The 25038-nt window shown below is 52.2% G+C and overlaps 1 protein-coding gene across 5 annotated transcripts in view; it reads right to left on the bottom strand.

Annotated features, from left to right (window-relative positions):
• Positions 1-17925, bottom strand: part of IGSF9B (immunoglobulin superfamily member 9B) — a 53299-nt gene extending 35374 nt beyond the window's left edge. For all 5 annotated transcript variants that reach the window (XR_009245365.1, XM_036494231.2, XM_004593267.3 and 2 more), the window contains exons 1-3: positions 17640-17925; positions 8849-9046; positions 6508-6654 (exon numbers count right to left, since the gene is read on the bottom strand). Coding sequence is in view for 4 of the 5 variants with exons in the window: in XM_036494231.2 (XP_036350124.1) it covers positions 6508-6654; positions 8849-9046; positions 17640-17703 (409 nt within the window). In the remaining variant the exon portion in view is untranslated. The remainder of the gene's footprint in view (positions 1-6507; positions 6655-8848; positions 9047-17639) is intronic.
• Between the last annotated feature and the right edge of the window lie 7113 nt (positions 17926-25038).

The following is a 25038-nucleotide window of genomic DNA, read 5'->3' as shown; positions in this document are numbered from 1 at the left end:
CCAACAGCAATGTAATCATGGGAACTGCTCAAACCGGAAGTGAGAGAAAGGTCATACTGACAACAGTGCAACCACAGCATGGGATCACAGGAGGAGCAGAGTGCTGAGCCAGGAGCCCAGGCTACAGAGACTATGGTGGAAGTCTAACACAACAGCCCAGACCTAAAACTCACGAGCGGGAGTGGCACAAGTGACTCCAAACAACAGGACACCAACCACAAAAAAGTAAATCGAATTGTGGATCATTGGTAACATACCTTAGAAATTAGCCCTAAGAAGAAGAATCTGCTAACCAGAAGTACAATGGCCAAGAACAAAAGAAGAGACAAAGGCACAATGAATAGTACTGAAGACTCCCCTCCAAAGGAGCAAAAGCCTTTGCCAACCTCAGAGTTAACTGAGGAAGACATCAACAAAATGGGGGATAAATAATTCAAGACACTTCTTATAAAGCTTTTTATCAACAATAAGAAGCACATAGAGGAGCTCAAGGAATTTAAAGAAATGTGTCACACAGGAAATATCAACACAAACAAAATCAAGCAGAATTACTGGAAATGAATGACATAATGCAGCAAATTAAAAATTCAGAGGGAAAATCTCAACGATAGAATGAATGAAGCAGAAGAAAGATTTTCAGAAATGGAAGATATTTCTTGCCACAATGGTGACGCACATGATAATCAAGCTCTCTTTAATCGAACATAAGGAAAAGATCCTTAAATGTGGTCATGAAAAAAATCAATTGACATATAGAAGAATGCCAATCAGATTCACAGCTGACCTCTCACAGGAAACTCTACTGGCCAGAAGAAAATGAAGTGCCATATTCCAGATTCTAAGAGGAAAAAACTGTTGGCCCAGAATAACATACCCAGCAAAGCTTTCCTTTGTCTTTGAAAATGAAATAAAATTCTTCCACAGTAAAGCTCAAAGAACATGCCTCTTTCAAATCTGCCCTTCAATTGACAGAGAAAAGGATTAGCACCCACCAAAACCAAACGCAAATGTGAAGAACATCCCCATAAAATAACAACAGAAGACTAAATCAAACAATCAATAATCCATTGCCAAAATGACAGGACCAAATTATCACATATTCATATTAACCCTGAATGTAAAAGGCTTAAACTCATCAGTCAAATGTCATAGATTAGCAGACTGAATCAAAAAATAGAACCCATTTTTCTGTTGCCTACAGGAGACATATCTCACCAACAATGATCAACAGAAACTATATCATATGGATTTTGATGTTTTGGGGTTTATTTTCATTTCTTCAAAACAATAAAAATAGTTTTTTTCTCATATTAAATTCTTCACTGACTTATAGGTCATACAGTAGCATCATTTTCTTCAGGAAGGTTCTTGATTTTCTTTTTTATTTCTTCAGCAACACATTAGTCATTCAGAAGCATCTTAACTATATTTGTGGCATTATGCATTTCTATTTTTCCTCCTGTTGCTGAGTTTGTATTGTGGCTTTTCATTTAAGGTGATGTATAGTAACTGTGTAATGGAGACTATCATATCCACTAACATGTTATTTAACTGCATGGTGTTGTAAATTTCTATTTTTCTTCCTGTTGTTGATTCTATTTTGTCACTTTCCACTTCAAAGGATGTATAGTAACTGTGTAATGGAGACTATCATATCCAGAAGTGAAGATACAATACAGTTTGCACCTCTACTTCCAGATCAAAGATGGACTCCCAAAGAAACTGTTAACTATATCCTGACAATAGGATGCTGGACTCTCTGCCACTGTCCATACCTGCAAAGATGGACTTACGACTGTCTGTGAAGAACTACTATATTATTGTAATTATATAGGGGAAATCAGTGGTGGCGGACAGAGGTTTGGGGGATTAAGTTAAAGAAAATCCCAGAGTCTATGGAACTGTATCTTAAAGTAATAAAAACTTTTAAATGCAGAAAAAAAAACAAACAAAAGCTAAACCAATCTTTTATAGAAGGAGGAGGAGGAGGACGTAGAAGCAGCTACAGCAATGGCATACTTCAGGGCTAGTGGTATGGCACAGCAGGTAAAGTTACTGCCTCTGGTGCTGGCATCCAGCTGTTCTACTTCCAATCCAGCCACCCGCTTGTGACCTGGGAAAGCAGTGGATGAAGGCTCAGCTGCTTGGGCACCTGCATTCATGTGGGAGACCCGGAAGAAGCTTCTGGCTTCTGGCTTTTTGAACCGCCAAGCTCAAACCATTGCAGCCATTTAAGGAGTGAACCAGGTGATGGAAGACCTCTCTTTCTACGCGTCTCTCCTTCTCTCTCTGTAAATCTTTCAAATAAATAAAATAAAACGAAGCATATTTCTTCACACAAAAAAGCACAACACACCTCAAGGAAATAAATCCTGCTCCTGGGTCTCAGAATAGACTAACGTCTATGCTTTAAAAAAAAACAAAAAAAAACAAAAAACAAAAAAACCCTTCCCAGGCCTCTGCAAACAATCCTGCAGTCCTAATTCAGGCGTCTTTCCCACCCTTACAACGGTTGTCATCTACACAGACCCCCTCAGTCCCAGCCTGTCCCTCGAAACGCGGCCAACACAGCCACACGCTCCCTTACCTCGGATGTCAAGCTTAAAAGAAAAGATAATAAATGAAATTACATCCTGAAGTGACAAATTAATTACTAATTACATAATTACTTTATTATTTAGGTGCTAATCAGGAAAGTAGTTTGAACAATTTCAAGTTTTCAGGAAAATAATGGTTTGACTCTCGATTATTTACTGAATTAGGTGTTAGCTTGCCAGCTGCATTTCCAAGCTTAATTCTTTCTTACAAGTGCCCTATAATTAATAGTGTAGGTTAGAAATAGGCTGGCCGCTCTTCCAACTAATTCATCGACCTACAGCAAGACTTGGCTTGGGTTTTACTTTTATTTTCTCTGCGATAAAGAAATAATTGGGCTTGTTTCCACTCAACTGGTCTTAAAGAAAACCCAGAAGGAGAATGAGACAATTTGTAATTCTAATTTTCACTGGCCTTTCAGTTTCCAAAGGTGATCCCTGTCAGGAAATGCCTGACATGAAACATTCTAGTTGGGAGGCAATGGATCACCAGTACTTGGAATCTTTCCAGAGATGATGGAAATATTGATGCTGTAAAAAAGCTCGGAGCCCAGCAAGAAGGGCCGGGAGAGTATGAGGAAAGAGACTGCTTCTTCACCCAGGGAATGTCTGTTCATTCTCTCCAGTCTGCAGTTGGGCAAGCCCTAGTGCTCAAGACTGGCGTAGATGCTTGGCCATTCTGCCCAACACTGCCTGTGTTTGGAAAATGTGCTGCCCTCCTGCCTCTCTAAGCTGCCAGGAGTGCTGCCGCCCTGCCCGGAGCATCCTTGCCCCTGCCTCGCTGCCCTCCCCAGCTGGGTCTCTGAACAGGAGCCATGACTTCGCAGCAGCCCCTCTTCCTCCTCCCTGATGCATGCTGTAACTGCGTCTGGACTCAACCAGTCTCCTGAGCCATGACATTGCTGGGAAGTGCACACAGACACAGGGAAGAACCAAGTACTGCATGTCTTCCAGCCTCAAGTGCTGCTTCTTCATTTTTCTCCATTTTCTCTCTCAGGAAGAATGGCCAGCATCATGCATACACATATACATCCATGCATAATTAATGTCCCAAACATTGTGCAAAACACTTTTCTCACACAACAACTCATTTAAATTCCCCAAACAACTCTGCAAATAGGCACTGGTCTTTGGAACTGGAATTTAGAGAAGTAGGTAATTCTCTTGTCCAGGACCACTCTGTTCACAGACAGCGAGTTCAGGAAAGACAGTATTTCTTTAAAACTCTTGATCCATTGCACTCCAGGCAATTTGGAATTCCCAAAGAATCAACTCCCACTCACATGAGCTAAGACAGAGAAGAAAGAACACACAATTGCAACCTAAATTCTGTTCCCTGTCATGTGAGCATCTAATGAATGCCTGATGTCTCGAGTTCCTGCAACGGAACCAGGACACCGGAAGGATGTGAAAGGAAATGGGAACAGCACCTACAGAAGACGGCAAGCTCATCTGGGAAAGAACAGGGACCAGAGGTGCGGCGACGTGCGGCTCTTGGCTTGCAGTTCAGCCACAGATGCTTCCAGCAAATTTACCTTCCTAATCATGTTTTTCTTGAGCTAATATTAAGATGAGCTTTCTTTTCTGCACACACAGCAGCTGGCTTCGAAAGGAAGTATCTCCAAAGCTGGCTGGGTGGTGGGACAACCCACTCGAGATTCACAATATGACTTGGATCAATCTCTCGGGCTGACCAACTGGGACCAAGTGCATCTAGCGTGAAGAGTGGGGCCAGGTGTGGGACCACCAGCTTTAAGGGCTCTGTGCCCTGAACATCAGTGCTCATTCTACAATACCCTATGTTCCTGGACTCTGGACAGGTTTGTAGACCCAGGAGAAGTCCAGGTCTGACCCATTCCCACTAACTAGGGCACACAGAATCAGCTTTAGAGAGAAGCTTCTAGTCCAGGAACAACATCCATCTCTCCCGTCCAAGCACAGCATCCATCACATCAGACAGTAAGGCCATGAGGACCTATATGGCACGTGGCACACCCAAGCCTGCTGGCTGTCCACAGCCTCAAAAATGGCATTGTGTCTGTAGTTCAGAGACGGAAGCTATTTTCATCAACACAATACAGGAAAATAAGTGTCTGCTCCCGCCCCTTAAAAAAAAAAAACCTTTCCACCGTGAGTAACACATCTCCTGTCTTTGCTCCTGTCTTTGCAGGGTTTCAGCCTTCTGGCTCCTCCAGAGGATCTCCTATTAGATAAGGCCTCAAAGGGGAGACTTACCCTCTGTCGAGTCCCAAGGGCCCCAGTCCCCAGAGTTGTTACAGCCAGGGAACCAGCCCCCAAACCGCAGGAATCTGTCAACTTCACCAAGGCTTCCTAACCCTCACCCAGACACTTGACAAGCATCCACACACAGAAAAACTCATTTAGCCTGTGCTATACATAACTTACAGCCATAGAGACCATCCTTCTCTCTGGGTCTTTACATTATATTAAGCTGGCAAATGCCATCTGAGCAGGGACCACATCTGGGTCTGCACCCTGTGTTGCAGCTCTTGGCGTACAGGGAGACCCTTGCCACTTACCATTCAAGTAAGTATATCCAATGAAGAACCAACATTCCAACCCAGCAAGAAAGACTATGGTGGGACTCTAGGAAACTTACTAGAGCAGGCAGGTATTTCCTGGGCTAGTGGTGCCATCCCAAGGTGGACACCAATTCTGCCCCTACAAAGCCTCAACCCCCCTCACTTCAAGCTACAGTATCCCACCTTCCTGTAAGGAATTCGGACCCCACCACATAATAGAGAGCTCTGCTCCTATGTAAGCCTCTGACCTCAGAGGTCCAGGAAGACAACAGCAAGGGTCCCTTAGAGGCAGACTTCCTGGGCCAGCCCTGGGAGAGGTCCCTTTGAGGCAGGCTTCCTGGGCCAGGCCTGGGAGAGGTTCCTTGGAGGCAGACTTCCTAGGCCAGCTCTGGGAGAGGTTCCTTGGAGGCAGGCTTCCTGGGCCAGCCCTGGGAGGGGTCCCTTTGAAGCAGACTTCCTGGGCCAGCTCTGGGAGAGGTTTCTTGGAGGCAGGCTTCATGGGCCAACCCTGGGAAGGGTCCCTTTGAGGCAGACTTCCTGGGCCAGCTCTGGGAGAGGTTCCTTGGAGGCAGGCTCCATGGGCCAGCCCTGGGAAGGGTCCCTTTGAGGCAGGCTTCCTGGGCCAGGCCTGGGAGGGGTTCCTTGGAGGCAGGCTTCCTGGGCCAGCCCTGGGAGAGGTTCCCTGGAGGCAGGCTTCATGGGCTAACCCTGGGAAGGGTCCCTTAGAGGCAGGCTTCATGGGCCAGCCCTGGGAGGGGTCCCTTTGAAGCAGACTTCCTGGGCCAGCTCTGGGAGAGGTTCCTTGGAGGCAGGCTTCCTGGGCCAGCCCTGGGAGGGGTCCCTTTGAAGCAGGCTTCATGGGCCAGCTCTGGGAAGGGTCCCTTAGAGGCAGGCTTCCTGGGCCAGGCTTGGGAGGGGTTCCTTGGAGGCAGGCTTCCTGGGCCAGCCCTGGGAGAGGTTCCTTAGAGGCAGGCTTCATGGGCCAGGCCTGGGAAGGGTCCCTTAGAGGCAGGCTTCCTGGGCCAGCCCTGGGAGAGGTTCCTTGGAGGCAGGCTCCATGGGCCAACCCTGGGAAGGGTCCCTTAGAGGCAGGCTTCATGGGCCAGGCCTGGGAGGGGTCCCTTTGAAGCAGGCTTCATGGGCCAGCCCTGGGAGGGGTCCCTTTGAGGCAAGCTTCCTGGGCCAGGCCTGGGAGGGGTTCCTTGGAGGCAGGCTCCATGGGCCAACCCTGGGAGAGGTTCCCTTAGAGGCAGGCTTCCTGGGCCAGGCCTGGGAGGGGTTCCTTGGAGGCAGGCTTCCTGGGCCAGCCCTGGAAGAGGTTCCTTGGAGGCAGGCTTCATGGGCCAGCCCTGGGAGGGGACCACACGCACCGTTGATGGTGAGATGCACCCAGCTGCCATTGTGGAATGTGTCATACTGTTGGTCCAGCATGAGCACTTTGCATTCATACCAGCCCTGGTCCTCGGAGCGCACCTGCTCCAGCCGTAGAGACGCTTTGTCGTGAAGACTGGCCCTGCCTGGGGAAACAGTAGCAAAAACACATCAGGGCAGGGCCAGCAGCTCATCAGTAATCACCCAAACCAAAGCCAGGACACCCGTTACAATCATCAGACCACACCCCACAGCAGAGCCCAGAAGGATGCTGGGCCCTGCCTCTGTAGCAAGTGGCAAGAGAAAAGTAGGAGAGCTCAGCCATGCAGCCACTTTCTCTTCCAAGCCATCACTGCCCCAGGCAGCCGTGGTAGCCTCAGTCCCTCAGAATCCATCCACCCTTTTGGAAACACAGAGCTGAACAGAGATGAGAGAGAGAGCAGCAGATTTGAACAGAAGAGGGGAGGCCAGGTAGGCTGGTAAGCTTTGCAGCATCTCTGCTCCAGGGCTACAATACCCCTAGCTCAGTTAAGCACTCAGGTCCTCCACAGACAGCCTGCCCTGTCCAACCTCCCAATGCTAACGCAGAGAGGAGACAGGCTGAGGACTGGGATACCAGGGTTGCTGTAATCCTGCTGCCAGTGCCAGAAAAAGTACCAGAAAGTGCCAGTGCTGAGGGGTTGAAGGGCCCATTAACCTGAAAATAAAGGAGTGACTGGCAATAGGGCACAAGTCCCCAAGCACCCCCTGAGTCCATTAGGAGGCCGAGTCCACTCATAAACTGAGCCAAGAGAGCTGCAGCAGGAGCCATTCTGCGGCGCCAGCAGGATGGAGCAGCTCTCCAGCCAGTTCCCCACCTCCCCTTCAGCCCAGCCCAACTCCATGGCTTTCCTCCTTGTCTTAACACTGGTAATTTGCCTAAAACCCAGCTTTCCGGGGGCTAGAACAGTGGCATATAAGGCTAGGCCTCCACTTGTGGTGCTGGCATACTGTGAGTTATCAGTTCATGTCCCGGCTCCTCCACTTCTGATCCAGTTCCACGCTTATGGCCTGGGAAAGCAGTAGAGAATGGCTCAGATGCTTGGGCCCCTGCACCCACATGAGAGACCCAGAAAAAGCTCCTGGCTCTTGGCTTTGACTCAGCTCAGCCCCGGCCATTGTGGTCATTTGGGGAGTGAACCAGCAGATGGAGGACCTCTCTCTTTGTCTCTCCTCTCTCTGTAAAATTAGCCTCCCCACCGCCCCCCCAAAAATATATATATATATATATATATATATATATATATATATATATATATAAACCAAAACCCAAACTATCCAAAGCAACCTTGACCAAGAAGAAAGCAAGGGGCAAAGGCACAGCAGGAAGAGAGAGAAGCAGAAACGGAAGCAACCTGGAGCTCAGAGGCCAGGAAAGACAGAAGTCCACGCAGGGGCCCGCCTGTGACTGTCACCTGCAGCTCCAACATCCCACATGGGAGTGCCAGTTTGAGTTCCAGCTACTCCTCTTCCCATCCAGCTCCCTGCTAATGCACCCAGCAAGGCAGCATATGATGGACCAAGTACCTGGGCTCCTGAAACCCATGTGGGAGAACAGGATAGAGTCCCTGGCTCCTAGCTTCAGCCTGGCTCAGACCTGCAGGTATTTGGGGAATAAACTAGCAAATGGAAAATATCTCCTTCTCTCTCTCTTTCTCTCCCTCTCCACCACCACCCGTTCCTCCCTCCCTCCCTCTCAAATAAATAAATCTTTAAGGGAAGAAAAACAGTCAAAACAGAGTCTTGTTGGCCCCCTGCCTACCTTTCAAGCCCAGCACACACAGTCACCCTGCACCCTCCTCCCTGGCAGACAACAGTGGTGAGTCACAGTGAGGCTGCTGCTGGCAGAGTAATTGCAGAGCTAGACATCAGCAGCCCAGAAGGGGAGGACGGGTGGCTGAGGGGAAGTGAGCCAGTGTGACCAGGCGCCCGCCAGGGGCACAGACATGGAGGACATTTATATGGAGCCCAAAGTTCAAAGACAAAAAGTAGACAGTGACAGAGCCAGACAGGCGCACGCTGCAGCTGCCAGGCTAAGGGTATGGAGCTGTCCAGCTCCATCCTCCCCAACAGGAGGTTACATCCTCTCTTGCTCCCCTGCAGGTGAAGCACCTGTATGGGGCTCACAAGGGGCCGACACCTGAACACCTCTTACTTTCCCTCTTCCCAGAGTCCCTGGGAGAAGAAAGAGGCAGGTGCTGAAAAGGAGAGAAATCAGAGCAGCCAGGAAAAGACAAGAGGACAGGCACAAAGGTGGAGGACCAGCAAGATCAAAACGAGGGCAGACAGCCCAGCCCTTACCTGCATATTCAGGGTCCACGTGGGGCGGGTAATAGCCAAACTTGATGAAGATAGGGATGGGGACGCCAAACTTGAACCACTCTACCACATAGGGTGGGGGCTGTCCCGTCACAGGGTGGATCACGTCGCATCGCAAGACCACACCCTCGCCAGCTCGGGCTGTCACAAACTCTGGCTCTTCTCGCAGGCCGTGGGCGACTGCAGGGAAAGCAGGTGGGGCAGAGACACGATGGCAAAAAGAGTGTGTCCAAAAGGGTTTGCCTCCATCCCCTTCTCACTACCACCCTCATTCAGTTCCTCTGCATCTGCCCTGCCCTGCCCTGCCCTGCCCTTCAAGCCCCACTACCCCTTCTGTCTGTACACATCACCCCTGGGCATTCTAGCAGCTACAAACATGGAGGTGGGGAACACGGCAGTGCGAAGGGGTCCTCCTTGGACCCAAAGAGCAACAAGTGCACCCATCTCCCACCTCCCAGCCGCCATAACTGCAAGGAAACAGGACAAGCGGCTGAAGTGGCTCCAGCCTCACACGTGACCCATTCCCATTAACCCTGGTGCCTGCCAGCAGCACCAGACCACCCCAGCAGCAGGATTCTGGAATCATGCCCTCAGGAGCCAGGGAACTTTCTGATCTAAGGGACAGCCCAGCTGCGGAAGGGAGGGCGGGGGGCTGCAGGGCTCCTGTTTGCAAAGGCCCAGCCCATATGAGACTAAGGAAGAAGGTGGACCATCACTATCCAGAGATTGGAGCTGTAGGCAGAGAACCTGACCATCCAGGCCTCTGGGACAGATGGAGAGGGCACACCATCCTGGCTGACAGGGGAGGGGCCCCCAGCTTCACACCCCCAACACACAGCCAGCGGATGGGCCATGGGAGTGCAGTGAGGGTCCATATCCCAGCCTGGGCTGCTGTGTACCCCGCAGTGCTGCAGCCCCAACAAGGACTGAAAACACTCCTTACACCCTAGCCTCCACACAAGTCAGGGCCACGGAGGCCAAGGTCACCTTGGCTACCAATGTCTCAACAAAAGGGACAGCCCTGGGAAGTCTTCCGCTGCTGTCCCACACCCACTTACCCTGGCGAGTCAACCTCACCTTCCCTCTTCCTCATCCCACCTTCCCTGTCCCAGGCCGGGCAGCACCAGGGACAGCAGCTGCGTACAGCAGACTCACAGCCCAGCCTGCACCGCCCTCCCCCTGGCAGTCCCTCCTCCGGCCCCAGCCAGCTCCTTCCTGGTAGTCTCGGTATTTGCTTCAGGTTTCTGCATCATAGCATCGTGTGTGTGTGTGTGTGTGTTGGGGGACCAGGGCCAGAGATTTATACTGGCTTGGAGAGGGAAAGGGGTTCCAAGGCTTGCTCCTCTCCCCAGACTTGGTGTCTCAGAAGCCGTCCTCGTCCCCTCCCCCTCCTCTGCAAGTTGCGGAAGGAGGAGGCAAGCCCTTGCAGAGCTGATTGGCTGCCGGTGACATCACTGTTTTCTAGAGAAAGAGCTAGGATCACAGAGTATTTTTGGAGGCAGCCAGTGCTGCACTCACCTGCCTGAGGCCCCAGCAGGTTTCCCAGCTCCCCCACCCCCACCCTGGCTTTGGGCTGAGTGTGCCACCAGCCCCTGGGGGAAAGCAGAGTGAGAAGAAGGCCCAGCTGCAGCAGGCACCACCCCCACGACCCCAGGGGCACCCAGGCGGGGACAAGCCTGCCTGTTGGCATCCATAAGCACACAGGCTGGGGCTGAAGCAAGAGGAAAGGGAGAACAGCAGGCACTGTGAGCCTGGTGGGGAGACTGTGTGTGTACAAGTGGCTGGCTGAGAGGGCCTGAGGGGACAAAGCATCGCAGCCCACGGAGGAAGTCCCCCAACAGGAGTGGGCACAAAGGGTGGTCTCGCACAGTGAGCCTATGCCCTGGAGAGAGGCTGCTGAGGGTGAGAATCGAGGGAGCAAGGCAAGGAGATGGGTGGGCTTTGACTCAGTTCCCACTGTGCCAGCTGCTCATTTGCACCTAGCGCTGCCTCATTCCCACTCCATGACAATGAGGCAGTTCGTTCACACCTTCTATCCCCAGCACTGAGAAGGTTCCATGTGCCCACCCCCAGCCCCAGCCTGCCCAAGGCCCACCCCAAGGTAGCAGCCCCACCTGAGTCTTTACTCCAGGACCCCTTCAGCGAGGAGAAAGCTGCTGTGGGGTGGAGGCACCCCAAAGGTGCCCAGCAAGACCCAAGGCGTTCCCTGAGCAGCGCAGAGGGAGCAGCTGCTCCCAGCCACCCCACACAGCACAGGCCCTCCTGAGCTCCTGCATCCTAAAATATTTATCTGTTTTCCTCCTCTCCTGCACGCGCGCACGCACACACACACACACACACACACACACACGGCACGTTCACTCCATTACCCACAAGCACTTCCTCCTAAGCCTGATTCTTCAGAGCCAAAGTCTATCTAATAAAACACCCTTTCCCATGTGAGGGACAGAGGCAGGAGGGACTTGATGGAGGAGACAGAGAAATCAGACATAGCGGAAGCCAAATCCACATGCAGGAGTAAAAGACATTCAAGAAACAAGCAAGGGCAGAACCCTCGGCTGGGTCTCGGGGCACCCCAGAGAGATGCAGCAGACCCAAGGGTCAGGACCGCCAGGGCACGCAGGGCCAGCAGTGGGGCAGAGCTGAGACGGGAGGGGCAGGTGCCCATTGCTGGTGGAGGCAGCACAATGGGGATGGAGGGCAGATGAACAGCTCAAAGGCACCAGACTCCTCCCCCAGGGAGAGACCACTGACCTTGGCAGGGCGTCTCAAGCAACCTCCCTAGAGAAGCAGCAAACATTGGCACCCTGAGCTAACAAGTCTGCACCCTGGAGGTCTGCCCATTCCTCTGCAGCTCCACCACCCCGGCAGGGAAGAGACGGCAGAAGGGCCCCCACAGTCTGGCTGACCCTTTGGTAAACCCATGAGGTACAAATCTCCTACTCACTGCACCAGGTGGTACCCAGCAGGTAGCTGGACCCAGGACAGCCACCGGAACCCCTGTGGACACATGAAGCCTGGCACAGCCCCCATATCCAACACTGTCCAGCTCACCCGCCAGGGAGTGGTCACGGGAGGAAAGGCACCTGAGAAACGGAGACCCTCTAAATGCTGGAAGAAGGGGAAGTCAGCTGGGGCAGGGTGTGTTTCTGCCATCTGCCAGGTTCAGTGCTAAGACAGTGATGTGACTCTCACTTAGTTCGACCAACCAAAATGCTGATGTCTCCGTGCCACAAGCAAGCCAACGGGGAGGCTGTGTGGTTCCCCCAAGCTTACTCGGGTAACAGGTGATGGCAGCAGGATCACCACTCCACCATCACAGACCCAGAGGAATAGGGCCCCTCCCTTCAGACAGGGTCAGAGGTCAGTGTCACGCCCCTCTCCACCTGCAGTAGGTTCTCAGAGTCCAGGCTCCACAGCCCAGGAAGATGGGGAAAGGATTTCAAGGTAGGTCTGCCTCCAGATGGCTGAGCACCATTCTGCCTGACTCCCTGGGGGCTCTGGTTGCATCTGACTGGCAACTCAGGGAAGGGAGGGGTGTGGGCTGTGCCGCAGCCCCCAGGACTCATTAGTAAAAGTCCTCAGTGCGGCCTCCTCCTCTTTTTCCTCCTCCTCTGGGCACCGGCTCTGAAACCACAGGCCTGTTGTCTAATAATACCAGCGACAGCCACCGCCACCTCCATCTGCCAGCCTAAAAATAATCCCTGCTGAGTCCCAAAAAAGGCACAGCCCCCAACAGTCCCCCTTTCCCACCCCCACCCAAGCCTGGAGGTTCCAGGAGATTCCAGGAAGCTGGCAGACTCCCTCGGGACTCACCAAGTGGGAGGCACTGGGAGGGACTGGGGAAGAAGGCACAGGGCAGACTCCCTCTTGTCCAAAACAGAGCAACTGCATTGGAGAGGAGGCCCATGCCCAAGACAGCAGGCACCTCTGGACACCATTCATGCCCGCCCACGTCCATCCCACGCAGTCCCTCAAAGATGTCCCTACACTTCTGTGGTTTCCCCATCAGGGTCCTCACAGCACCATCAAACCTCAGAGGTCAGGTGCACCTGGCCGGGAAACCTCAGCAGATTAGCGAGAGCAAGCCATGGGAAGAGGGAGGTCAGGAATGGTATGCTCCCTCCTTCTGGAATGCCTGCCTCTCCTTCTGACTCAGCCAGGACCCTGCCATTAGCAAACTTAATCTGCTCCGTATTTCCAGGAGCCCGTCTCAGGGAGCCACTAGCAGGAAGGAAGTCAGTAATTCAATCTCCTTTCTTTTAATGGCTCTTCAGCCGGAAAGCAAAGTCCTACCCCCATGCTCCCACAGCCCCGCCTCTTTCCCAGCGCCATGGCCAAGGCCTGACTCTGCACATTCACAAGGCCAGCCCCTCTGGAAGGACATAGGGTCCAAGTGGGAGATCTAAGGCCCAGAACACTCCCTATTCCAAAGCCAGTAAACAAGGGCAGAGACTCACCTGGTTCAGTGTGGGCCCTCGTGCAGGTTGTAAGGTCCTACTCAATGAGCACTAAGTGGCCAGGAAGAGGGTACTAGGGGGCGCACAAGGCAGGGCTGCCCCTGCTTCCCAGGACAGCGCCACTCTCCGTCACAGCCCTAGTCCCCGTAGACTCTTCCTGCAACCCCTTCTGAGGCCTCATCTCTGATCACCAATCTCCTGTTCATTCACGCGCGAGAGAACTGAAAAGCAGGAAGATTCCTAAGAAAAATAGGTCAGCTGCCTCTGGCAGATGAGGCTCACAACCGTGGGCAGTACCCCCAGAGCAGGGAGCCAGGCCGGAAGCGCCTCTCCTAGCTCAGCCTCTTCGCCCAGTTCCCCAGCGATCCAGCCCCTTCTCTGCCCTATGCTGCGGGGCCAGGCTAAAGGCAGACCAAACCTCAGTCCTGCTTTAGCAAAGCAGACGCTTCTCAGCTTCCACATGAGCTGGGCCTCGGTTCCCAACATGCGCTTTCTCTCTGGCACCTCAGGTATGCTTCCATCTTGCCCCAACTCCATGCTTTCTTGGCTCCTCAACTCAGGTACAGTGTGAGGGGAGGAAAGCAAGGAACTCACTCCAAGTATAGTTTCATGGGCATCCCAGCATAGGTGTATGCCCACGCCTGCAGCTATCTGCCCCAGCTCTGCCATTCTACACACATATGCAAACAAACACAAACATACAGGTGGATGAACACACTGTACACATGTGTGCAGAATATGGGTGTGCTTATACATGCATTGTACATGCGTGCTCATGCATACAGGTATGTGCACATGCAAGAAGGTAAGCATCAATGCATATAGATGTACAGTCACGTGCACACATGGGCACCTATACCTCAAGAGTTGGATGTTCTCAGCAACTCACAGCTATTTTCATCATTCACATCAACTCCATAGAAGCTGCTTAGCCCAGTTTGGGAAACAGAGGCAGCTCCTCAGGATACCCCCTGGGAACTCTGCAGCCTCAAAGAACCTCAGGATGTTCAGGAGACCCGGCAGATTTCCCCAGAGGATATGGTCATGCTGTGACCCAGGCCCAGCTCTCCTTGCGGGCATCCCTCCACCCCCAGCTCTTCCTACAGCAAACAGGAAGGCAGAAACACAACAGTGTCCTGAGGGCAGAAGCAGAGGGGAAAGCAGGTGCCGGTGTGCAGAACTGAGCATGTGAGAAAGGACGGTGAGATAGTGATGGTGAGGCAGCCTCTGCTCCCTGGGTAACCAGATCCCAGCTTTCTGTCTCCGGCCACAAACATGAAACCACCCAGGGCCTGGGAGCTGATAGCTTCAAGACAGGCACACACTGGGCCACAGGCCAGCACTGAAAGCTAATTCTTCCTATTGCCCCAGGCTATGCCCCTTCAGACATCCTTTCCCCAAGTTCTCCCAGGGGGCATGCTGCCAGAACACAAACCTGCCTCCAGCAAGTGTGTGCTGGAGACACACAAGTATACATACATGGACAAGGACACACACACACACTACTTTTGAGCCAAGTCCTTCTCAGCCAGTAGACTGAGGCCCATGAGGTCAGCTGGTGGTCTCCACATCTAAACCTTCTCCTGACCATGTATATTGCCAAAGAGAAGGGCAGTTCAACACCAGCAGAGGGCACTGCTCCAACCTCCCACAGGGCTGGAGTTAGCACCTGACTTTATCTGGTGACACGGGAGTCGGGGATGACCCAGCCACAGAACCTGGGGCGGACAGGGGAGGCCAATGCGGAAAGAAAGGCCCTGTGCCTCACTACAGGACCGGAGATGCAGAGGCAGCCAGACACGGCCAGACCTCCAGCACAGTGGGAACTCCGCCAAGCCTGTGAGCAGCAGGCTGCCTCCTCCCCACCCAACCCCGGGCCTGCTCCTTGCAACCTCCTCGCAGGAGCAACCCTAGCTTCAGCCACATCCCAAACAGCTCTCAACAGCCCTCCAACATCACCTCTGCCAGTCAGGGACAGCTGAGCCCTCCCAGGTACCCCTGACCTCACACCCTCCCCCAGCCTCTCCAGATCCTGTAAGGACTACCCCCAGCAGCCTCCCCCCAGGCCTGCACAGACAAGGTCAGCCGAGGCAGGGGTTTCAGGTCCTGACAGAGGGGCTCCCACTGTGAACGTCTCCAACCCTTTCCCAGCCCCTAGTAACCCCAAAAGCCCAAGGACAGAAACCTGAGCAAGCTGGGATTCCATAGATACTGAAATAATAAGAATATCAGTTTATTGAGCATATACTATACAGCAGGTAGACACTCGTTTTTTAGACTATTACTGTTCACCAAAAAAATAAAGAAATTAAAAACCTTATAAACTCTGTTAGCCCATTTTCCATTTAGACAAGTGATAGCTGGAGAGGTTGACCAAGGTCACAGGGTCAGCAGCATGCAAATACAACTGAAACCTGATTCCTGACCCATGTCTTCAACCACCACATACAAAGCCATTTAGGCTAAATGACTCCAAGACCAATCAAGCCACCCCCACACCACTTCCAGACAGAGGTGCCTGTCCAGCCCGGTCAGAGAGAAGAATCCCTCTGCCTCCTGAGTGGAGGAACAACCATCACTGTTGGGAAGTCCTTGCTCTGTCTTGCCATTTGTGCGTTTCTGCAGTGCAACCTACTGTCCTTCATCTGAGCTTAAACTTGGAAGAAAGGCCATTCCTCTCACTTGGCTTTGGAGGCTCTTTCTGGGCCTCCCTTTAGGGCTTCTTTTCTTATGAGAGATCTCAGCACATCCTTTTGTGCTTCCAGCAACAGTCCCTTAGCAGGAACAAACCAAAAACTCGGGGGAGGAAGAGGCTGGCCCTGGAAGACTACATCGAAATGGGGGAGAGGAGGTGGAGGAGGAAGCCACAGACCTCGTGAACAAGGCCAACGCACCCCATAGCCAGCCTGCAGACACCCTGCCACAGGATCCCCATCTGACAAATTGAGAATCCGCAAAACCAGGCAGGCCAGTGCAGCGCTTAACAAAATTTCCCCCTGGCTCCCTGCTTATTTTGGGGCCACCCTTCCCCAAGTAGCACAGGCGACATGTTCCAGTCCAGAAACTTTGTGGGAATCACTCTCTCTACACACCCCCAGACAAGGTGAGGCAGCCTGAGCCAGGTGCCTGCTGACCCTCTCTGCGCAGCGGCGAGGGAGTGGGTGTTGGGGTTGGCGAGCCAACCCTGCTGACTTCACCTCTCTGCGCCGCCATCTCCCCCAGCTCTGTGAACTTGCCTGCAGCCGGGTCGTGTCTGCGCGTTGAGAACCATGAGCTCAGAATCCTGGCACCCTCCAGGCTCCGCTCCCACTTCCATACAAGGGCCTAAAGCCGGCGGTGCCACCCAGAGGCTTGTAGGTCGTTCTGCCCGTCTCCACAGCAAAAGCGCGCGCGCTCACGCACGCATCACTCAACTCGCCGGCTTTCCTGCATCGTCCCCATCTCAGGCACGGGGACTAGGAAAAAGAACCTCCCCTCTTCCCCGCCTCCGCGACGAGATGCAGCAGAGGGAACCCCCTCCCCTGCCGCCCTTGCCCCCAGCCAACTCTGCCTGGCAGCCGAGAACCAGAACGGCAGCGTGGCGTCGGCGTTGCTGCGCGGCACTCCTGGGGAACTTTAGCCTGGACAGGGCCCAGGCGCGGTCAACAGAGGCTCCGGCGCTTGCCAGGGCCAGGCGCAAAGCGGACGCTCCTCCCGAGCCGTCCTCGTCTGTTCTCGCATCCCCTCTGTGCGCTCTCCGCCCTCGCAAGGGGGGCTCCCACCTCCAACCGCCAGGACGAGTGTGCGGGTTAAAGGAGCGCCAGCCGGAGCGCGGGGCACCGCTGGACCGAGCATCCTGCTCCCTGGGCGCAGATGCGGAGAGTCCCAGGGCTCGGGGCGCGCCTCCGGGCAAGGACTCATCCACGGAACCGTGGCGCTGCGCGGGGCTTGGGCGTGCTGCAGCAAACCAAAGACCCGCAAACTCTTCAGCGGCCAGAGTTAGAAGAGCGCAGAGCTCGGGAAGGCGACTGCTCAAGCAAAAGGCAACCAGCTGGGCACACTGGTGTCCACCTCAATTGCAAAGTCGTCCTCGATGGCAAGGCATCCTTCCCCTCAACCTCCACCCACTCCGAGTGCCCGTGGACTCAGGCCCCTTCCCGCCCTGCTCCTCTGGCCCGCTACGTCAGGCCCCTCTCGGGCAAAGCCCGAGGTGCGCCTCGCCGGAGCCGAAGCCTGAGCCGCACCCGCGGCAAGACGCGGTGCTCGGCAGCCGCCGGGGACTGGAGCCTGGCCAGCCAGGAGAGGTAGAGAAAGGACACTGCACTTCAACTCACCTTGAGCCGCGAGACCTCGGGTGCTGATCACACTTGCTATCAAAGTGGCCACATACCAAATCATAGTACTACCGCGCGCCAGCCAAGAGCCTCATCCTATCGCAAAGTGCTCCCGCGCCTGCACACTTCTCGTGCCTTAGCGCCCGCCTCTCGCCCGCCTACGCCCCACGCCGGTGCTCCTGCAGCCCGGGCGGTCCGTTCTCCATCCCTCCCTGGCTCCGCTCCGCTCGGCGCGCAGCCTCCCCGGCCCCGGCGCAGCGACACCTGCACTACTAGCCCAGGCAGAAAGCAGCCAGGTCCACGGTGAAGCCTAGCCGGGCAGGGGGTGCGGGCCCGCCCCCGCCGCCTGCCCATTGGGTACCGCCCACAAATCCGCGGGCCTATTGGCCCTGCTGTCTGCCCGTCGAGGCGCGAAGGAGGCGAGCCCATTTCAAGGTGCGTTGAAGTGTGGCGAGCTCAGAGCCGCAGAATCATGCGCATTGCCTAGGAGAAGGCGTTGTAGCGTCTTTGCTCGGTGCTCTTCTGTGCTCACAGTGCACTGCAAGTTTCCAACCAAGGAAATGGTAGCCTCTCGGGCTGGGTACCGGGAACCTGGGAGTCTCAGCTGTCCCCTGGCAGGTCTGAGGGGATGGCGCCCCAACCCCACTCAGGGAACCCAACATCCGGTTTTCATCCAGTAGAAGGCGGTTCCCTGAGGACCCTGCTGTTTCGGTGATGGGGGAAACCCGGGAGCGGGCGGCCTGGGAGAGCTAGGAGACGTCCTTCGCTGGAGAGCTCTTCGAAGAGGTCACGCGCTGCCTCCCCGCCCCCGCTCCCTTCCACGAGTGCACGCACGCACACATCCACACAGATTTCCCCCAGCAGAACCCCACCCCCATCGAACGGGGTGCTAAGTTAGGTTCCATCATCCGGCCCCAAGACAGGGGGATGATGAAAATGACCTCTGAGAGTCCCTAAGATTAAAGATGAGTCATTGGCTCAGCTGCAGAGAATCACAGACCCCCGTGAGACACGCGCGCCACCCCCAGCACAGGTCATCGTTGCTCATCATTGCTAAACCCCAACTTGGAGCAATGAAAAATGTTTCTTCCTCCCAAAAGGCTGATTCCTCATGCGCAGGAGTCCTCCCCTCTCCAGCCTACTCGGAGCCTAGCCCCTTTTAGCAACCCGAAGCAGTGAAGGGGGTTGGGATGGAGGAGATTCGGCAAAAGGAAAAGGGGGGATTCTTCCTCTTACAGAGGAAGACAGATGCGGAAACTGGAAGCCCCTCTCCAGTCTCAGTCTCTCTGCCCTGGGTGTTACTTATCCCCACCTCCCAATACAGTTGTATCTGCAAAAGAAAGAAATGAGTGTCATGGAAACTCCAGTCAGCTCACACCAGCACTCGGAGGCTGCTGTGAAAATGTGTCTTCCTTCCAGGAGTGACAGCAAGGTGAGCGCCACACAGCTCCCTCCGATGGGCTGTTGGCTAAGGAAGGAAACAGTCAGAGGAACAGCTCTGGGATTCCATCCACTCCAAGCACCCATCAAAGACATAGCCTGTCTCTAAGACCTGAAGCTCCCAAACAACTGTGAGACTTACACGCGCACACACACACTGTGCATACAAAGTGGCCTTGAATGCTGTATGAGCTCTCTTACCCCAAACAGGAATTATCCTTGTTCACTGGCAGCCAAGTGGTGGAACGCTGGCACCCCCAGAGGAGTAGCAAACACATTGGGTGTCATCTGAGAGACCAAAACTCTTGAATACGCTCCAACCTGCTCACTCTACTCGGAAAAACACATTCAAGATGCATGACTCTGGGGATACCTCTCCCAGAGCCATTACTTCAGGTTGTTTGTTTGTTTGTTTGTTTGTTTGTTTTCCTAAGCAAGGATGCCTTTCTGGGAGCTATGTAGGGAGCCTGGAGTTCCAAGATCCATGAATGTACTAATTCCCAGGCAATGACATCCTGGAGTAATTCCAGCTCCAGTACCCCACCCCACCACCACCAAATACACACATTGCACACACACACACACACACACACACACACGTGGCAGGTACACACATACTCTGGGTCTGAATGGTAGAATCCACTGTTGAAACCTATTTGCAGAACTGGTAACAATAAGAGATTTCTCTTTCCAAAACCTGTCAGCCAAATGAACCAGTTTAGCCAGCCTCTTAGACTCAGTGAAGCACTGGATTCCCAAGGGCTAGTCCCAGTTCCTTACCACTTTTGGTATAAATGAGATAAGGGAGTTGGAAATATCTGGGTTCAGAGAAAACTCCTAGTGGCCTGCAGGATAAGGGATAAATGACATGGTTCCTACCCTGCTTCTTGATTTTCTTTCCTTCACTGTTATCTTGGTTAAACCCAAGGTGGAGGTCTCTGCTAGAAATCAATGGTGTCTGTCTGTCAACATGGAAGAAAATAAAACCATGTAGAGCTTAAGGGCATAAGTTGGGCTGGGAAGGGATTCAAAGGTACTATGTAAAAGAGAAAAAGAATTTTCCTCTGGATGAATCTAATGGAAGTGGAGTAGAAAAAGGGGGTGAAGGCAGCAGGTAAAGGGGAGAAAACTGAACCACAATGGGGAATGTGAGCACTTGATCACCAAGCATCTTTATTGGTCTTCAGCTTCGGGAGCAACCAGGGAGGACCCAGAGCCATTCTCAGGCATTCGTGATTAGTCACCAGTGTCACTGGTCATCTATCCAAGAGCCCCGTGCACACCAGGTATGGAAGTGGCTGTGGTCTTCTCTTAGGCCTTGCATTCTAGGGATACAAAGCACTTCTGTTATCACTGACTCTAAGAAAAACCTCATCCCTGCCATCAACTCTTACATGCTTATAAGATTGTCTTTGAAGGGCAAGGAAGGTGACAGCCAGTACTTTGAAATATCAGAGAAGAGAAATTGACATTCACTCCCCCATTACATCCACTGAGCAAGCAAGTGAGACTTAAAAAAACAATTTTTCACTCATTTGTAACTTATTACCTTCCTCACTGTTTCCAGGCTCCTTGAAGGGATAGCTTGTTGTGGTGGTTGCTGGTGAAGAGAAACCTTTCCAAACTGGAAAAAGATGTAGACCCCCTCCACTCACTGGAGCAGTGGCCATATCACATTACCAGAGGGGTTCGTTGAGTGGGAGATGTTTTTGCAACCACTGGAGATGATGCAATTTACCATGAACACAGCCTTCCAGATTAAAGCAAATGTTCCTAGATACGAAATTTCTAGAAATGTATGTTGGTGTGAGTTCTCCAGAGAAACAGAATCACTGTCTCCTATCTATGCATCCACTCATGGAGAGAGCAAAGAGAAGAGTTATCGTAGAAATTAGCTTGTGCAATAATGGGAGGCTAACAATGTACCCATGTGCCCGTGGGGAGCTGGAGAAGCCTACGATGAGAAGCTGGGATCTCATTGGTGTGAGTCCCAAAGTCTGAAGACCTGAGGACTCAAGTACAGGAGAGGACAGATTGTTTAAGTTCCAGAAGAAAGAAAAAAAAAATCACTCCTCCTCTCCAACTCCAGTCCTGCATGGATTAGATGTCCACCTACATTGGTGAGAATGGATCTTGGTATTGCCATCCTGCTGATTCAGATGCTAATCTCTTCTGGAAACACTCTCTTAGGCACACTCAGAAGTACTGTTACACCAGCTACCTGGGCACCCCTAACCCCATCAAACGGACACATAAAATTAACAATCACGTGAGGGTTTGACATATAATTTCTGCCTGTTAGAATTGTCCCACTTCAACTCAAACTGCCACCACAATCACGGTTCCTAAGTAGTGCCCTTGACCTTTACCAAAAACCAGCCTATTCGGAAGCAAATCCTTTTACCTGTTTTTCTCTTAATACATCAGAGACCAGTCAGCCTAGTTTTAAAAGAACTCAGGAGGAGAGAAGAACATAAACAAAGGAAATTGGATTTTTGAAATATAAATAATCTCAAGATCTAATGCTGGGAAAAAAGGAGGAAAGATTTGCATGATTCTCAAAACCCTCGTACAAGATTTCTCCACTTGACTCTAAAAGCTGAGAGCAGCATGCAGGTGTCTTGCTGGCCTCCGTCTTCTTCCAACTCCCTGCCTGTCTGCGCCTCTGGTCACAGTTCCTTTTCTGGACCCAAGTCTTTTTTTTCTCTACAATCTACTCTGCCCTCTGAAGAAATTGGTTTCTAAAGACTTTTTCTCATTAAACCTCAAACATCATTTATTCAGATTTCTTGGAATAACCAGAGTTTTCCTATGAACATGCAATGTTCCCCCACAAGGTCATAGCTTGGTCAGGTGCTGATGACTGACGCAGGGCCTTATCATTCTAGGTTGCAGGTGCCTATTTCCACCATCCTAAGATCATTGGATGGTATCTTATCAGTGGGGGTACGTAAGCCCAAGAAGAGAGTCTACCAGAGCCCATCCATTGAAGGAGAAAGTCTAACATCTCCCCATTCTGTGCACATCCCACAACTCATGCTGCTCACAGACAAGTGTGAGTCTCAACATAATATGATTCTCTCACACCCAGTTCCAGTGGAGAGGGAATTAACCAATAGAGAAAGCAGTTCCCGGCATTTTAGTCAAATGGTATTCATCTCTTGTCTGGCTGAAAAGGGGACATGTTTCTACCCAATACAAAAAGTAGATCTATAGTGCAGGAAAGGTTTATTTGAACACCTGAGAGTTCACACCCTTAGTTCTATCAATCCCTCTCCTCTTTGTCTTAGTGTTCCAGGCAGGCTCTGAAAAATCCTAAGAAGTCAGGTTGCGTGGTTCTGTGGCTTTATTTAGAAAGCACACAGGAGGTTCCATGATCATGTGAAATTCACTCTACAGAACTCAAAAGTTTTATCAAAGACTTCGTAATGCAGAGCTCAGAACATGTTACCCCATTGTCCAGAAACACCTCACCTTGCCAAGGGTGTCTCCTGAGGCACTGCTGAGCTCCTGGAGTGCAACTCAGACCAAAGGGGATGGCCCAGACCTCTTCTTGCTAGAACTAGGGCTGAGATGGTCCAATGAAGCCTGCCTTGCTCCAGGCTCTAGCAGTGAGATACCAGATGGAGCAGGAGGCTCTCACTTCACATATGTTGGTTTTCAGGAGTTTAAAAGTCAGCCAGGCCTCGGGGCTCCACTGGACCATCCCAGATCTGGCTCTAGCAAGACGTGTGTCTGGGCCATCCTCTTTTGTCTGACTTATACTCCCTCCATTTGTAAAAGGAGAAAGAAGACAGTAGGAACTTAGCTGTGCGAGAGAGAGTATCTAAACTTCCTCATGCCAATTTCGCTGTCACAGACTCCCCAACCACCAAGGTGCATGACACTGGCACTTTATATAGGTAGCAGTGGGTCCTGGATTCTTCCCAAAGGCTTGCAAGATCCAGGATTTCAGTAGAATGTAAAAGTTTCCACAGGGCAAAGTAGAGTCACAAACTTGAGTAACTGGCATCCTTGAAACTGGCAAAAGGTGAATGCAAGCAATGGATGGGGAAGACATGAGAAGTCAGCCTGGAGGTTCACATTGTGATGCAATAAGTTGGCCACCATTTGCAACATGGGCAGCCCATACCAAAATGTGGGTTCCATTGCCAGCTGCTCTGGTTCCAAGCCAACATTCTGCTAATTGCCTGGGAAACAGCAGATGATGGTGCAAGTACTTGGGCCCTTGATATCCATTTAGACTCTCTCTCTCTCTGTTTCTTGATATATATATCCCTTTGAAAGAAATGGATGAATCTTCCTTTTTTTAAGGAAGAAGAAGGAAGAGGAGGAAGAAGAGGAGAAGGGGAAGGGGAGGAGGAGAAGAAGGAGAAAGAGAAGAAGAAAAGAAGAAGAAAAGTTGCTGCTGTTAATGGCTTGGAGTGGGTCACCCTGGAAGTCCAGCAATGGAGGTTCAGGAAACAATAGAAGAAATCCCACAGTGGACATATAGCCACTGCACATCAGTGTGATCTACTTGGTGCTGGGCAGTACAGAGGATCCCTGTCATAGGCTTGCAGCAGCTTAGCATACACTTAGAATAAAGCTACTACTCTATTAAACCAGATCCTTTGACCCCCGACTTACATTGCCTCAGAACTCAAGCGGGTGGATATAGTGCAGGGAGGTGAATGCTGAGCTCTGTCCACAGCAAAACAGACAAGAACAGGATGGAAAAAGCAAGAGACTGCAGGCAAAGGAGTCTGCCACTACACTGTCTTCCCAGCACCTCTGGAGCCTTACCCTGGTGAGCACTCATGGTTTGAGGCAAATGGTGTAGAGTTGGTGACCTGATTGGCTAGGGTGAGACTTGAGAACAGGCATTTGTGACTGAATAGAGATTGGGAGGTGACTGGAGGATAACAAGATTGGTGGGCTGGGGAGGGTAAGAATGAAGAGCAGGGAGTAAGAATGACCATGACTGAGTGCGAGATGAACTGGAGAGCCTGGGCATTAAAAAAAACAGGTGTGGTCCTAAAGAAAGGCCTGAAAGAAAGCATCTCTCTCTTTCACAGAGGAGTGGGCGGGGAATGCAAAGGGGCCAGCTGTGGTGCTGGTAGGGAACTATCCTTCTGCTTTGGACACACAGATGGGAAGGCTGGGGGCGGGGAGGAGACAGGCCTGGAAGCCACAGCTGGGGAGTGTCTATTTCTGGCACCCATTCGACCCCCAGTCCTCTCATTCCCCAGACCCCTTCACACTTAGCTTCAGCCCCCACACAAAAGGGCCTTGTGTGCAGTTCTGTGAAATGCCAAATGCATCTTTATGCCATGTCCCCCCTAGCCCCCGGCAGAGGCTTGGCGCAAGCGTCCCTCCACCAGGTGCAAGGGGATAGGAAGACAAGAGCTGAGCGTCAGACCCTAGCCCAAGGTCAGATCCAGTGTCAGCCTCCATTGCCCTGCCCTCTCTTGATGTCTCACCATGCCTACCTGCTGCCCTTCTGCCCTCTCCTTCCTTCCCAGCTGTCAGTGACAGTTTCCTCTCCTCCCCCTCTCTATTCCTCCTTTTGTTGGGCTCAGAGTGGCCTGGGGAGCCTGGAGACAGAGCCAGATTTATTCTTGGAAACACATCCATGACAGAGAGTACCACAGCAACAAGTTTCCATGGTGCTTGGACATCAGGAAGAGACAGTAACGAGATAGACTTCTGGACTCAGAGTTGGAATGCCCAGTGCCACCCTCGCCTCACCTCACCAGCACAGCAGGCATCCTTACACATTCTATGCATCCTCCACAGCCCCATTGGGAGTTCTGCACATGCCCAACCACTGAAACTGCAGGCTGAACCCACCAGTGTGGATTGAGTACCTGCAGTAAGCCAGCGGTGTACAGATGCGGGCTGAGCAACACACACATGGTTCTTGCCCTTACAGAAGTTGCGATTAAGAGCCAATAGGGCTGCTCAGTATAACTGAATG

Source organism: Ochotona princeps, chromosome 4 (assembly GCF_030435755.1).
Source record: "Ochotona princeps isolate mOchPri1 chromosome 4, mOchPri1.hap1, whole genome shotgun sequence".
In the NCBI taxonomy this organism is placed as follows: Eukaryota; Metazoa; Chordata; class Mammalia; order Lagomorpha; family Ochotonidae; genus Ochotona; species Ochotona princeps.
Note: the sequence above shows the minus strand (reverse complement) of the source record. Positions and strands in the feature narration are given on the sequence as shown.